Consider the following 16162-nt stretch of genomic DNA (forward strand, 5'->3'; position numbering starts at 1 on the left):
TTATGACAGGAAAAATATAAAATTTAAAATTTATTAAAAACCCAAAAATTTTTAGTAAAACTGCAAAACCTGAATGATAAGTAAACGTTTTAAGGACAAATAAACATTCAAATCATAGCAAATTTTCTATTTTCGTTTATTGCAGTTGCATTTATTGTCCTTCGTTTCAAATTCGCGTACAAATTTAAAAACAAAAATCAAATGCCTGGCGGAAAGTCTGTATACCAAAAAGTTATTTTGGCAGGTCTCTCTCTCGTTAATTTTGGAAATAGAAAAATATTTTTATTTGCTGAAAACACCAAAATTGTGAGAAAAAATAGAAAAGATGAATGAAAATAATGTAATTAAATATTAAATAGATATCTGAAAGAAGGACAAATAGTTTTTCAGTTTATATCAATTAATTTTACTCGTCTTTTGGACGAAACTTTCTTTAAAATCAGAAAATAAAAACTATGAAAATATGAATCATGTTGCTATGAATTGTGTACCATGTCGTATGAACGGGTTAATTCGTGTACGTAATTATGAGAACGAACTACGTGATTCAAATTCTAGTATGAACATGGCATTAGAGAAACAGGGCAATATTTTACGTTTACTGGATTTCATTTAAAAATGTGTACATTTTTTTAACAATTTGTTTATATAAGGTAATGTTATTAACGTCAAAACATTTTGAGATTCGTGCATCCCAATGTCGAGTTCTATAGTATAGTAAAATCATGAATTTGCTGATTGCTAAAGTTGCGGTCCATACTAAAGAACATTTCATTAAAAAAATTCATGAAATTAACCGTTCTTTGATCGAATTCCTCATTAGAACAATTTCATGATTTCACTCTACCTTTACTCGAACTAAAAAAGCCTAATTTCGTGAAATTATTTCAATGAAATTGCTCTGGTGTGTATCGGGACTAAGAACGCACAATTTCATGGGTTTATTAAAACCGGTTATACTAGGTAAACGTACAAAGAGTTGTGTTCCACAACTAAAGTCAAACTAAGTCGAAAAATCAGTTCTGCCATTTTTTAACTGCAGAAATTATGCTGGTAGCCTGTGGTAGAAGAGAAAGCTATTTTCGCTCTCTCTTCACTCTCACTCTTTTAAAAATTGCTTCCAGTTTTGCCACTTTTCGGGGTTAAGTCCCAATTTACATTGGGCGAGTTTACTTGCGGCAATTGTCATTTTGTAGGAGAGAGAGGTGAGGCATATGGTAACCCTTTGCCTCTTAGCACCCTCTCTCACCTACAAACTGACAATTGCCGCAAGTAAACTCGCCTAATGTAAATTGGGACTATGGAACGCTTTGCAGGTTAAAAATCGTAACAAATGGTAAAAATGGTAATCTCAGGTAAGTAAAGGAACACAGCTAATATGGCTGACGCAATAAAGTTAAACATAAAGCGCTCGGCACATACGATGCGTTGAGCGTCGCGGTACAACAACCACATGAAAAAGTGTAAGTGATGCCAAGTTTTTTAAAAAACAACAATGTGGCTGACGCATTAAAGTTAAACATATGGTCTGTTCCTTTACTTTTAAAAGTGGTAAAACCGGCAAAAGTAGCAAAAGTTGTAATCTGCTTCCATATGAATTGTATGGTGTCTGAAGTAAAGGAACGCTTTTCGAGTAAAAAGTTGTAAAACTTGAAGATTCTTGCACGTAAAGGAACAGAGCTATAATTTAACTGTTTTGGGACAACGTGTGTCTCAACGTGTCACTAAACGGACCGTATTGGCCCCGTCACATACGATGCTTTGAGCGTCGCGGTACAACAACCACATGAAAAAGTGTAAGTGATGCCAAGTTTTTTAAAAAACAACAATGTGGCTGACGCATTAAAGTTAAACATAATTTAACTTTTTTGGGACAATGCGTGTCCCAACGTGTCACTAAAACGCTCGGCACATACGGTGCGTTGAGCGTCGCGCTACAACCACCACATGAGAAATGTGTAAGTGATGCCAAGTTTTTTGAAAAACAACAATTATGTTTAACTTTTTTGGAACAATGCGTGTCCCAACGTGTCACTAAAGCGCTAGGCACATACGGTGCGTTGAGCGTCGCGCTACAACCACCACACCATGGTACAATAATTTGGAAGGTAGGTCAGGTTCGAACAAATTGTGAAAAACAAGGACTGGGTGTATTTGCTTATTCTGTCAGAATTACCATAACTGAATATGCAACAGGTTGTACTGTTTATTTGATATTTTGGATCAATAACTAAAAACGAGAAAAATGAATGGGAGGCTAAGTTTTCTTTACGGAGTCAGCTTCTGTATATGTTCAAAAGTTTGTTTCATCACCATGTTGTAATAAATATAAATAATAAATGTTGTAATAACAATTTTCATTTCGACTGAATTTTAATAAGTATAAAATATTTTGTCATATTTTTCAAAACCATACACATACATACACAATTTGTATACTAACTTGAAAGAATAAGCAAACCAATAGAAAAAAATTGTAATCGGCTGTTTGCTATGCCCTACCTTGTAATGATTCTACCATGCACCACATGAGAAATGTGTAAGTGATGCCAAGTTTTTTGAAAAACAACAATTATGTTTAACTTTTTTGGGACAACGAGTGCCCCCAACGTGTCACTAAACGGACCGCGTTGTCCCAAAACAGTTAAATTATGTTTAACTTTAACGCGTCAGCCATATTGTTGTTTTTCAAAAAATTTGGCTTCACTTACACTTTTTTCATGTGGTTGTTGTAACACAACGCTCAACGCACCGTATGTGCCGAGCGCTTTAATGGCCCCGGCACATACGGTCCGTTTTGTGACACGTTGCGCGTTGAAAACAACAACCACATGAAAAATGTGTAAGTGATGCCAAGTTTGTTATCTGATTTTTCATGTGGTTGTTGTAGCGCGACGCTCAATGCGCCGTATGTGCCGAGGCCTTAACATGGTTGCCGGTTGCTGTTCTAATTGGCTGATATGTCGACTTTGACATTTGTTCCAATTTTTTCATTTTGCAGTTTCATGAATTTTTTAATGAAATTCACTCTGAATTGTTGGTGTCTGAAGTAACCCAACCTTTACACATGCCAGTGACAGTTCGAAAAAACCAATACATACACAATATTTTACTACCACAATTACATTTTTTGAATTGTCGACTCCACTGGCACTAGATTTTTCATGCCAGCAAAATTTTGAGCTGGCTGCCAATGATATGTCGAAAATGAAAAAAGAGTTGCCGAGACTATTTTTTAATCCATGTACATTTTTGTTTCTTTTAAGAATGCAAAGATTTAATGCATATTTTCAAAAAGATTAGGAAACACAAATAATACGTCTTGGCAGCTGCAATATATTAGTGGTTAGTAAAGACATAATTTTGATGTTTTTCATGAAAATATAGGTTGATAAATAATTTCCCCTCTGGGATTATACGATATTGAAAAGGCGGCAATACCAGATTCATTATGTTTATGACTGAAAACAATCTTTTTAAAACGAAATAAAATAAAAATAGTAAAATATGTTGTGAATTGTGTTTTAAATCTGAAATATAATGCAATTTTGTGTGTTATATGCGGCTTAAAATAATTTTGGAATTGAACTTGCACTGGCATGTGTAAACACACAAGAAAACTGCATGCCAGTCGAACACTTTTTCGGCATTTTCGAGTATAATACATGTACTCAATTGGCACCAATTTACTGGCATGTGTAACGGAAGTGTAAAGGAAAGCTTTTCGAGTAAAATGTTGGATAGCATGAAGATTCTTGCATGTATAGGAACAGAATTATGGGCCGATTCCGTACAGCGAGGCGAGTCGTGTCGCGTTGTCAAATGCAATTTTTCGATTCCGTATGGCAATATCGCCTGACGTCGTCAAATGTTGTCGCCGAAATGTTCATTTTCCGGCGACAACAAATTAGCTGTCGCCGTACATTTTTACTAACGAATAAAAATAAAATAAAAAAAAATAAAAATAACTTGTTATCGACGATTATCTTCTATCGCTGTACGTAGTGCATTTTTTAAATTTTGTCACAGAGACGATAGACGACGCGACATGACTCGCCTCGCTGTACGGAATCGGCCCATTAATAAAAGTTATTTGATAAAAGCTGTCATGATCAAATGTGTTCACGTACATAGTATAAGTAAAGAGGTAGATTTAAATGAAAAAAATCTATAGAACCCTTGTCTTTCTTGAATTCCTAAAACTTCAAAATAAAAGCAACAAGTGGTTTTGTTTACAATGCATTTTTTGAGCCATTTTTAAAAAACGCGAAAAATGAATGAAGAGTTAAGTTTTATCCACATAATCGAGTTGTGAATATGATAAACTGATTGTTTCAATGTAAGTCTCACCAATTTCTTCCATACAAATGGTCTAAAAACAATTTTAAAAATCATTGAATTCGATTGTTTTTAAAATTGTTTGGCATATTATTCAAACACCACACACACATACACAGTTTGTTTATATTATTTTGAAGTTTTAGGCATACTCGAATGAAAAAATTTAAATTCACATAAAGCTTTGGCTAACCTTTATTATTAAACCATGTTCACGTAATGTTTCTTGTCATCAATTGAATTTGCATTGCTAATTATCAACGAAGAAGAAGACGTAACAAAATAGAATTTCATATCCCTATACTCTAGAAAAAAACGCATTTGTTTACAATTCTAACAATTTATTAAAAAACACGGAAACAGAGAAAAAATAAAACAAAAAATGTCTTCATCGGTACATTGCCAACTATGGATGGGCAGCGTAAGTATTTTCACAGTTCCACGAACCACCCTTCCTATACTCTCAGCCAAAATGAATTATTGATGGTTATGTATGTAGCCAATAATAGAGGAACAATAATCCCTTGCCATGACCTCTGAAGTTATAAAATTGGATTTTAAAAATGGTGCGGTTTAGTGGCGAAGGTATTTAAATATATTTGCATCGGATTACCACCACATGTTGCGGGAAAATATCAATAAAGAGTAATCTATTTTGTCTTATTTTATTTTTCAAAAAATATGTTTTTTTCATGCCATAATACCATCAATATCTTTGGATTTTGGAACCTTGTGGACACTTCATCCAAGACATTGGTTCCGAGGTTCGCAGCGGTTCCTGCAGATATTGGATCTTAAACTATCCACAAACATACTACATACGAATATTCCACTTTTTCACCACTAACATAATGGTTTAAATCGAATTTATTGATTTTTTTTTAACTTTCTAAAGAGACGAAACACTTAGGGGCCGATTATGGACTGCAACTCAACTGTAGTTGCGTTGCCAGAGGAGAAAACCATACAATTAAAATGAGTAAAACGACAGAAATTTGTATCGAATTCATTCAGCATCATTGTTTTGAACCTTAAGCTATTAATTTAATTGTAAAAAAGTAAGAATTTCTATGCGGAAATGGAAATTTGTATTATTAAATTTGCTGTCGGCAACGCAACTGGAGTTGGGTTGCTATCCATAATCGACCCCTTAATTGACTCACTGCATGTACATAAGGGGAAAAGGATATTGGTTTTGCCGGTATTCGATCTGTCCATATATTCATTTCTCATTTCACACAGGCTGAGCGTATCCTGTCGGCAAAGCCGACTGATACTTTTTTACTTGTTTTATCTGAAAATTCATGTGTTTTCAGTTGGAACCATATATGACGGAAAATTTTGTCATAGCTGCCTTTCGGAAAATGGGTGAAGATCCAACAACAGTACGTTTGATGCGTAACAAATATACAGGAGAACCTGCCGGCTATTGTTTTGTTAATTTTGCCACTGATGAAAAGGCAATGGATGCGATGCATAAGCTAAATGGGAAACCCATTCCTGGAACAAATCCCATAGTACGCTTTAGATTAAACAGTGCCAGTAATTCATACAAAATGCCTGGAAATGAACGAGAATTTAGTGTTTGGGTTGGTGACCTGAGTTCCGATGTTGATGATTATCAGCTATATAAAGCATTTTCCTCGAAATATACTTCTATAAAAACGGCCAAAGTTATTATAGACAGTTCGGGGTTTTCCAAAGGCTATGGATTTGTGCGTTTCGGTATTGAGGATGAGCAACAGTCGGCATTGTATGAAATGAACGGTTATATTGGTTTGGGTAGTAAACCTTTGAAAATTTGTAATGCTGTACCCAAACCAAAGAGTGAGCTGGGTGTGGCGCTCGGCACTTCAAATAGTAATTATGGCTATGGAGGATCGGGGCCAACTGCAGCGGGAAGTACAGCAACAAGCTCAGATTATACACAATATTATGATCCAAGTTCAACATACTGGCAGGGTAAGAGAAGATAGTGGGATTTGTTTAAAGAAGTTGTTGTTATGTATCAGCCCTATTCTGAACGCATGGGAGTTGGGAATTTTTTCCCATTCCCACATTTTCGTATTCTGAACAAAATTTTGTGGGAGTTTTTTCCCATTTCCCATCTCCCCTCATTCTGAATGAAGTTCGAATTGGGAATTTGTTCCCATGGGAAAAAAGTATACATTCTCTATCTTGAATTGTGGGAGAATTTTGTGTCTTTTTGTGGGAAAAATCTCCCCAGCAAACAGAGTGGGAGTTTGAAAAAAAATTTCTAGAAATTTCATATTTTTATTATTAAACCATGTTCACGTAATGTTTCTTGTCATCAATTGAATTTGCATTGCTAATTATCAACGAAGAAGAAGACGTAACAAAATAGAATTTCATATCCCTATACTCTAGAAAAAAACGCATTTGTTTACAATTCTAACAATTTATTAAAAAACACGGAAACAGAGAAAAAATAAAACAAAAAATGTCTTCATCGGTACATTGCCAACTATGGATGGGCAGCGTAAGTATTTTCACAGTTCCACGAACCACCCTTCCTATACTCTCAGCCAAAATGAATTATTGATGGTTATGTATGTAGCCAATAATAGAGGAACAATAATCCCTTGCCATGACCTCTGAAGTTATAAAATTGGATTTTAAAAATGGTGCGGTTTAGTGGCGAAGGTATTTAAATATATTTGCATCGGATTACCACCACATGTTGCGGGAAAATATCAATAAAGAGTAATCTATTTTGTCTTATTTTATTTTTCAAAAAATATGTTTTTTTCATGCCATAATACCATCAATATCTTTGGATTTTGGAACCTTGTGGACACTTCATCCAAGACATTGGTTCCGAGGTTCGCAGCGGTTCCTGCAGATATTGGATCTTAAACTATCCACAAACATACTACATACGAATATTCCACTTTTTCACCACTAACATAATGGTTTAAATCGAATTTATTGATTTTTTTTTAACTTTCTAAAGAGACGAAACACTTAGGGGCCGATTATGGACTGCAACTCAACTGTAGTTGCGTTGCCAGAGGAGAAAACCATACAATTAAAATGAGTAAAACGACAGAAATTTGTATCGAATTCATTCAGCATCATTGTTTTGAACCTTAAGCTATTAATTTAATTGTAAAAAAGTAAGAATTTCTATGCGGAAATGGAAATTTGTATTATTAAATTTGCTGTCGGCAACGCAACTGGAGTTGGGTTGCTATCCATAATCGACCCCTTAATTGACTCACTGCATGTACATAAGGGGAAAAGGATATTGGTTTTGCCGGTATTCGATCTGTCCATATATTCATTTCTCATTTCACACAGGCTGAGCGTATCCTGTCGGCAAAGCCGACTGATACTTTTTTACTTGTTTTATCTGAAAATTCATGTGTTTTCAGTTGGAACCATATATGACGGAAAATTTTGTCATAGCTGCCTTTCGGAAAATGGGTGAAGATCCAACAACAGTACGTTTGATGCGTAACAAATATACAGGAGAACCTGCCGGCTATTGTTTTGTTAATTTTGCCACTGATGAAAAGGCAATGGATGCGATGCATAAGCTAAATGGGAAACCCATTCCTGGAACAAATCCCATAGTACGCTTTAGATTAAACAGTGCCAGTAATTCATACAAAATGCCTGGAAATGAACGAGAATTTAGTGTTTGGGTTGGTGACCTGAGTTCCGATGTTGATGATTATCAGCTATATAAAGCATTTTCCTCGAAATATACTTCTATAAAAACGGCCAAAGTTATTATAGACAGTTCGGGGTTTTCCAAAGGCTATGGATTTGTGCGTTTCGGTATTGAGGATGAGCAACAGTCGGCATTGTATGAAATGAACGGTTATATTGGTTTGGGTAGTAAACCTTTGAAAATTTGTAATGCTGTACCCAAACCAAAGAGTGAGCTGGGTGTGGCGCTCGGCACTTCAAATAGTAATTATGGCTATGGAGGATCGGGGCCAACTGCAGCGGGAAGTACAGCAACAAGCTCAGATTATACACAATATTATGATCCAAGTTCAACATACTGGCAGGGTAAGAGAAGATAGTGGGATTTGTTTAAAGAAGTTGTTGTTATGTATCAGCCCTATTCTGAACGCATGGGAGTTGGGAATTTTTTCCCATTCCCACATTTTCGTATTCTGAACAAAATTTTGTGGGAGTTTTTTCCCATTTCCCATCTCCCCTCATTCTGAATGAAGTTCGAATTGGGAATTTGTTCCCATGGGAAAAAAGTATACATTCTCTATCTTGAATTGTGGGAGAATTTTGTGTCTTTTTGTGGGAAAAATCTCCCCAGCAAACAGAGTGGGAGTTTGAAAAAAAATTTCTAGAAATTTCATATTTTTATGAAATTTCATATTTTAAGACATCTACACGACAAAATTATTGCAAATATTTATAATCGCCATGTGTTTGCCTTATAAAAGCGTACAAAATGTACTGTAAAATATGTCATTAGTGACTTCGGATTTTGCATATTCTTATATGATACAAAAACCTGCAAGAATCTAACTGTTTTACACCGATAAAAAAATGTTCCTTTATGTTATCGAACAAAACAATTAAAAGTAGTAAAAATTAGTAGATTTTTGCAGTTTTGGAACAGACCATATGTATTGAAATACGAGAAAAAGAGTCATGGTTGATTCTGTTAACGCAGCACAGCAAGTAAAATTTTATCAATTTCAAAAGAATTTTTGGCAATAATTATTAAAATATATTGGAAAATAACCATAATATATACAATCTTTACAACTTTTATTCATTTTCGTAATATAACCTTCGGGTTTTTTTAAATCAGACGACTAACGTTCTATTGAAAACGTGTTAGTCTCCTCAACGACACGACAACGATCACACAAACGTACATACATATATGCCAAATTATTGCAATGCTATTCCATTTTCCGAAATGCCTTTTCTTGAATAGGATCGTTATTTTTGAACGTAGAAGCTTGAAATTTTTCAAGGGCACGTCTTTTAGTTTTAGATTCAATCAAAAACGTGTTTTATTTATTTATTATTATTATTATTTTTTTTTTTTGAGATACCTCTTCGGAAATTTATGGTGACGATATGTTAACACGCAAAAATATGTAATAATTGAGAAAAATGTCCGAATTTATCTTTTTGAATTTTTTTTTTTTTAAATATGCAAAATACGAGTTCTAGTGATAATTAGGAATAAGAAAAACTAGCGATATCCTCGTTAAATTTTTAAATTCGTTACAAACTTAAAAGTTCCGATTACTTTATACACAAAAATTATTTTTGCCTACTAATCAAAAAAATGCTTACACAAATTCGCACATTCTGAAGAAAATGTGCTTATTAGAACAACATCACACATCGCTGACTCCATTCACTTAAAAATCCATAAATCAATGCACGGTTGTTGAATTATGTGAGTTGTGCTTTTGCTAATCTAATTCAAAAACCACGAATTCAATGCAAATAGGCATTTTGTATTACAAAACAAAATTTACAGCTCCCAAAAGTATGCTATAATAATTTGGTGTAACTAATCTCGAATTTCGAAATTTCAGCTCCCACGGTTTGCTCTTCCCACGTCGTTTAGAATATGGAAAACGTGGGAATGGGAAATTTCGCTCCCATGGGAAACAGTTCCCATGGGAATGTTCAGAATAGGGCTGTATGTTTTGGATTTATTTTACAGGTTATAATGCATGGCAGAATTATTATGATGCAAGTACAGCAGCTACTGATCCCACAAGTGCATATTATCAACAGTCTATGGTACAGTCTCACACAAACACCCAAACCTTAGCTCAACATGCCGAGGCCTGGAGTGCCCAACGTAATGCCCAATATGAACAACAACAAAATGCAGCAGCCTCAAATGGAGGGGCTGATGAGGAAGATGATAATTACGCATTGGTGGAACACAAATTTACATTGGATATTGATAAAATGAATCGTGAAGCTTTGGATTCAGATCGCAATTTATATGATGCTCTGGAAAGTTCCAAATGGTTACCACTGGAACAATTGGAAGCATACTAGATATAAGAGATCTTTCTGTATTGATTAGATTTTGGCATATTCTAAGGTTCATACTATACATAATTATTTGAGATATAATTGCGATTACAAATTTAGAAAAAAATCTTTTTATTCAGAGTTAATGCTTGTGGCACAATTGTAACATGAAATATGGCTTTGTTAGTGTAGCTTAGACATTGTCTCCAATAACACAAAAGAGAATTCTGTGTTCTTGATTGCAACGTGAAGAATATTTTTTCCCAAAGAAAGGCTGTTCGCAGTTTTTAGAGAAATTAGAATTTGCCCTTGTTTTCGGTGTTGAATGTTCCCATAGCTGAAAGTTTTTAAACATACTCTTCCATGTTCATGATTATGACTAATTTAAAGAGTATTTTATAGGATTGTTGGAATGTCTTTTCCGTTTTGTATTTGTGCACATACAACAATATTTACAGCATTAATAATTATAATCACAACTATACATTTCTTGGTAGCTAATGGGCCGATTCCGTACAGCGAGGCGAGTCATGTCGCGTCGTCTATTGTCTCTGTGACAAAATTTAAAAAATGCACTACGTACAGCGATAGAAAATAATCGTCGATAACAAGTTATTTTTATTTTATTTTTATTCGTTAGTAAAAATGTACGGCGACAGCTAATTTGTTGTCGCCGGAAAATGAACATTTCGGCGACAAAATTTGACGACGTCAGGCGATATTGCCATACGGAATCGAAAAATTGCATTTAGCAACGCGACACGACTCGCCTCGCTGTACGGAATCGGCCCATAATATTTAATGTGCGTCGCATTTCTATAGGAATGTATTTGAGCTCATTTACGTCTTAATGGAGTACAGTAGAGTCACACTTAAAACAGGTCATAAAAATAATCCAAACCTTGACCCAATTCCCATATAGATATACCAGTACCTAATTCCTGAGCCAGCTCAAGGCGTTTGTTGATTGAGTAAAGGGTGGGATAGAAGACATAATGGCGTCCACTACTAGTTCTAAAAAAAATTAACACAATCGATAACATAGGAAACATTTTGCTCTGTAAATATTTACTTACTTGACTTCAAAGAAATTCTCTACATCTCGTTCGTCATAGGTTAAACGCTTTTTAAGATGCTTAAGTAAAGATAAATATTCCCCCGCCACAATAGGTCCACCCCCTTCGGGTGTATAATCATTACCATACATATTCATACCCATTAAGATTTTCGAACGTTTCTCTTCCAAATTGCCACTACTTGCAGGTGCAATATGTTCAACCGAATGTCGTATCCAATATAGTGGCGAATTTGCTCCCGGTCTTTGAATATTGGAAAAGTCATAAGTCATTAGCGAAAATTTGTAAATATGTTTGTACAATTGATCAAAGTGTTGATGGGTAAATATATTTGACGCCTGTTGTCGATAGGGTGGTATTACTAAAATTAATTTCAAATCTCTTGCCATTAATTCTGTACTTAAATCAATAGCAAGTTTTATTAGAAATTGATCATTAACTCGTCCCGCCAGCTGTAACCAATATTCCAAAACTATGCCATCGAAGCCATGTTCAATGCACAGACTAACAATTACTTCAGCCAATTTAACTTTTTCCTTTTCTGATGATAATAACTTGGTGTAGTCTTCATTACGAAAGTTTTCAAAAAGTATTCGGGGGAAGACTGAAAAATAAAATGATTTATTATAACAAAATCTTTTGTGAAGAGTGCTGTGCAAACTTACATTCTGTTATTCTGCTCGCAGCACCACTTTTGGACTTATCCTTTACAGCTTTCATCCATCGGCTATCTATGTCATGTTTACCTTGTATCACATAATTATTCTGTTTAACTATTTGAAACCAAACAGGAGATACTATGTCCAGTTTTGGAGCAAATATTTTTGCTACATCGTAACCATGCGAATTCCACTAGAAAAGGAGTAATATTTGATATAAAAGCACTTCGATAATGTAGAATTAGGTACAGCATTCTGATTGCTAGGACATTTTAGATACATACATATGTATTTTATGTTGGGCAGGTTTAAAACAAGCTACTTTTTCTTTTGCAATTTCAAATCTTTAAGATCCGGTGTTTCAAGGTGCAAGAATATCTATAATACAATAAGAACTACATAGTATGTATCTCGGTAAAGTTGTGCAAACGTGTCAAAGCAATCCTTTCTACCAATACTTAGTTAAAACAAGACATTAATTTCTGCAAACCATACCGGTGTTACAAATCCCAAAACACTGCCATTGAAGTGTCTGACCGTTGTATCCCTGTAATAAGCTCCGCTGTTAAGCAAAATATCCTTAACGGTGGGTTCTTGCTGTATTAAATCCAAATCGAATACACTTTCATCTCTTGGACCGGCTTTTGGTTTAGGTTGGGCTTTTTTGCCTGGAGTTATGGTAGATTGAACAGTGGCTATATAAAAATATAGCAGGACAATATATTTTAGGAATGCTTGTGGTTGTTTTAACATTTTTTCTATTCTACTTTCAAGGAATCAGGAGAAAAGAGATAAAACTGGCAAAGCCAGCCATGTAGTCAACACTTTCAAGGGTTAAACAGATCGAAAAATGACTGTGTAGGGTTCTAAAAAATATGTTTGTCTTTTGCTTGTCGATAACAGTGTTTTATAACTAGAATATTTTATTTGACTGCATTGTATGCTTTTAGGCGTTAATATTACTAAAAGAATGTGAGTTAAATAGTTCGGCTGATTACCTGTCGATAAGAGTGTTATTACACCGGCAATATGTGATTGTGTTGAAATAATGACATGCTTTTAGGGGTTGCTATTAATAACATAATAGCTTTGTTCCTTTAATTTTTTAATAGTAAAAGTTGCAAAAGAGAAAACTGTCAAAATGGCTCTTACGTAACAAGTTTTGCACAAAAGTAAAGGAATGGAAAAATAGTAGATCTGGCAGCAATGCCAAAAAAAGACAAACATGGCCAGCGTTGCCAGTATTTTTTAGACTCATTTCCCCAACTTGTCCAAAACTTTTCCCCAAAATTCCCCAGATTTTATTGAATTTCCTCAAAAAAATCCCCAAATTTTTTTTTACAAATAATTACAAAAAAATCAAAATTAGTTTTATTTTACTATTAAAGTTCATATCATTAAACTTGTAAAGTATTCTATACACTTATATATGAATTAAATTAACGATATTCAAAACTTCACTTTCAAGTGATTCAGAATCATTAGTCTCATTGGATTTATATAAATTTGTATAATGAAAGAGTTGTAACATTTCTTTAGCTGGGTCAAAAATTCTACAACAAATGGAGTTGTTAGAAAATTGATTATTTATTCTAGTAACTCGTACTGCATTTTATTTCCGAATATGGTTCAAAATAGAAGACTCTTTCTACTTAAGAATTAAGGCCTGTGTACATAGGCTGTCTCGCCTAGTTGTCTGGCTTTATTACTTCATTTCTGACATAACAAAAATAAGAGAATAAAGAAGGCCGAGCAAATTTCGAACTGGGTTGCCCTTTTCTTTTATATTCTTTTATCAGAAGCAAGCAAGGTAAGCAGGCGAGGCAGCTTATGTACCCAGGCCTTCAATTGTTGGAACGGAAAGCATATTTAATGCCATCTCCAATTTACGAATGATAACTATCTCCATTGCGATTCGTAAACAATCGTGGAGATTTTTGTGTTGACAACTGGTTCTATATAGAGCTAAATTGTGTTCACCCAGTGAATTGCTGCAAATATTTTTTCAATATCTTCTTCCTTTTTATAAATGGTTTCAATATTCGAGTGCACAGGGAAAAATGCATATTAGCAATGTGCATCGGTTTGAAAACTTAGATTAAGGCCCGTTCTTACATCTTTTCTTTAAAATCCCTTTTTGTTATACTTTACTTTAAGAAAAAAAAAGGAATAAAGTTCGCATTACCAGGGATTTGTTATTACATCTTACATTCCATTTCAAGCAAAACCGTCTGTATACATCAAATTTACTCAAATTGGGTTGGTTAATTTGAATTTGCTCTCAAATTGTTCTTGTTTTTGGGCGCACTTTAAATTATAAAAGAAACACAAAGTTCCTTTTAATTTATCTGACACTTATTATTAAAGCAAACTTGTAGGAATAAAAAACGGGTTATCTGTCCGATATCGGCCAACATTTAACTACAAAAAGTATTATATCCTTTTTGGACTTAGCATATTTATCTCTTTTATAATTGGAGCCATGAATGTTAAATAAAGTTTAATTTAATCATTGCCCATCAATACAGTAATCATTTCTGCAGTTAAGTCCCCTTCATCAGTAAAAATGATGGAAAATGTTATTTCAATTCAACCCACTGTTCTAGTACGCTGTCAGTCGTCGAGCCGCATGATAACACTTCAAATCTGTCATAAATTATTACAGCTGCGACCAGTTAGTATATGATGCATGTTATTTGTGCGTCACGCGTGCGCTGCTACTATTAACGTACTGAAATTAAAAGATGATCTGAAGTAATTAGACAAAAAAGAAATTCCCCAAAAATCCCCAAATATTTTTCAGATTTCCTCAACATTTTCCCAATTCCCCAAGTCGAAAATTTTTTCCCCATTGCAAATAAAAATTCCCCAATTTGGGGAAAAATCCCCAATACTGACAACGCTGAACATGGCTGCATAAAAAATAACAACAAACAAAATAAATTGCAAATGCATATCGTCACCATAAATGCCCGAAGACGTAACCCACAAAACCAAAACTTTAAAGGAGAAGCAAAAAACGTTACAAAATTAAAAACTGTTTTACGGAATATTAATCTAATGAAGGCGAGTATATGGCATATTACCGATCATATACGAAAGGAAATAAGAAGTGAAACCAAAACCGCTGAATTGCTTAGCTTCGAGATCCTCCATTACAACAAAATCTGCAATATTCAGCCTTATTACGGTCGGCGTTGTCGTCATACGACGGATTTCGTAGTCGTTGTCGAAGTTGAATTTTTTTGGTATCATGAAAAATAAACGACAACGACCATTTTTGTAACAGATTGAAAACTGCAGGGTGCTTACAAAATATTTTTTTTCTCAATTTAATGTTACCCTGTACAAGAAATAAACAAAAGAAAAACAACAAGTGATCAGCGTCAGTTAAATTATATGCATTTTTTTTTATTACAATTGAGAAAAATGTTAAATGTGGCTTTATTTTTTTCCGAAGATGAAGATGAGTATACTGTCGGCGAGTTAAGAACAAAGCGGAAACTATTGCGACAACAGTCAAATATATTTTCAATGACAAATTCTCAGTATGTACAAAATGAAATTACTTGTGTTCTAAATTATAAAATGTTCTTTTCTTCTGTTCTTTTAGATTTGTTACCTACTTTAGACTTAACATGAAAGCTTTCAATTATGTTTTGGAGGAAATTTTGCCAGAACTACACGATCGGAAAAAGTCAACGAGTGTGCCAAATGAAATAAAACTAGCGGCAACGATGCGGATACTTGCTGAAGGAAGTTACCAAAAGGATGCTGGTAATGATTTCAGTGTCAGCCTCGCACAGTCGTCAGTCAGTAAAGTTTTCCATGAGTGCATCGAAGCAATGCATAAAAGGCTGTGCCAAAAATGGATATCCTTCCCCACAAATGAAGATGAAAAAAACGAAATTAAAGAATACTTCTACAATAAAACAGGATTTCCTGGTGTAATAGGCTGTATAGACGGTACCCATATTAAAATTATTACACCAAATAAGGAAGAAAGATTCAAATACTTGAACCGGAAGGGGTAAATTAATCTTGAATATCTATTTATAATTTCAGGAGATGCAGGCTACC

The 16162-nt window shown here is 34.3% G+C and overlaps 3 protein-coding genes across 4 annotated transcripts; 2 read left to right on the top strand and 1 right to left on the bottom strand.

The window, feature by feature from the left end:
• Positions 1 to 4592: 4592 nt before the first annotated feature.
• Positions 4593 to 6660, top strand: LOC141394994 (tRNA selenocysteine 1-associated protein 1-like). The gene is made up of 2 exons (XM_073970264.1): positions 4593 to 4759; positions 5655 to 6660. Exons 1-2 carry the CDS (start codon positions 4721 to 4723, stop codon positions 6312 to 6314), a joined length of 699 nt encoding a protein of 232 aa, XP_073826365.1. The 5' UTR covers positions 4593 to 4720; the 3' UTR covers positions 6315 to 6660.
• A 38-nt stretch (positions 6661 to 6698) lies between these two features.
• Positions 6699 to 10829, top strand: LOC141394993 (tRNA selenocysteine 1-associated protein 1-like). The gene is made up of 3 exons (XM_073970263.1): positions 6699 to 6838; positions 7734 to 8379; positions 10025 to 10829. The coding sequence occupies exons 1-3, from the start codon at positions 6800 to 6802 to the stop codon at positions 10369 to 10371; spliced, it is 1032 nt and encodes a 343-aa protein (XP_073826364.1). The 5' UTR covers positions 6699 to 6799; the 3' UTR covers positions 10372 to 10829.
• On the bottom strand, positions 10742 to 12930 carry LOC141394992 (chitinase domain-containing protein 1). 2 transcript variants are annotated; one of them, XR_012410530.1, is made up of 5 exons: positions 12578 to 12930; positions 12089 to 12275; positions 11424 to 12027; positions 11137 to 11361; positions 10742 to 10844 (listed from the first exon to the last, which is right to left on the bottom strand). XR_012410530.1 is itself a non-coding variant. In XM_073970262.1 (4 exons), the coding sequence occupies exons 1-4, from the start codon at positions 12833 to 12835 to the stop codon at positions 11220 to 11222; spliced, it is 1191 nt and encodes a 396-aa protein (XP_073826363.1). In that variant the 5' UTR covers positions 12836 to 12930; the 3' UTR covers positions 11083 to 11219. The 2 variants fall into 2 exon arrangements, 1 of the variants encoding a protein (XP_073826363.1); XM_073970262.1 differs by lacking the exon at positions 10742 to 10844 and having other exon boundaries at positions 11083 to 11361.
• Positions 12931 to 16162: the final 3232 nt, after the last annotated feature.

The sequence above is a fragment of the Musca autumnalis genome, unplaced genomic scaffold (genome assembly GCF_047663935.1).
Source record: "Musca autumnalis isolate F117 unplaced genomic scaffold, ASM4766393v1 scaffold_2, whole genome shotgun sequence".
Lineage (NCBI taxonomy): Eukaryota > Metazoa > Arthropoda > Insecta > Diptera > Muscidae > Musca > Musca autumnalis.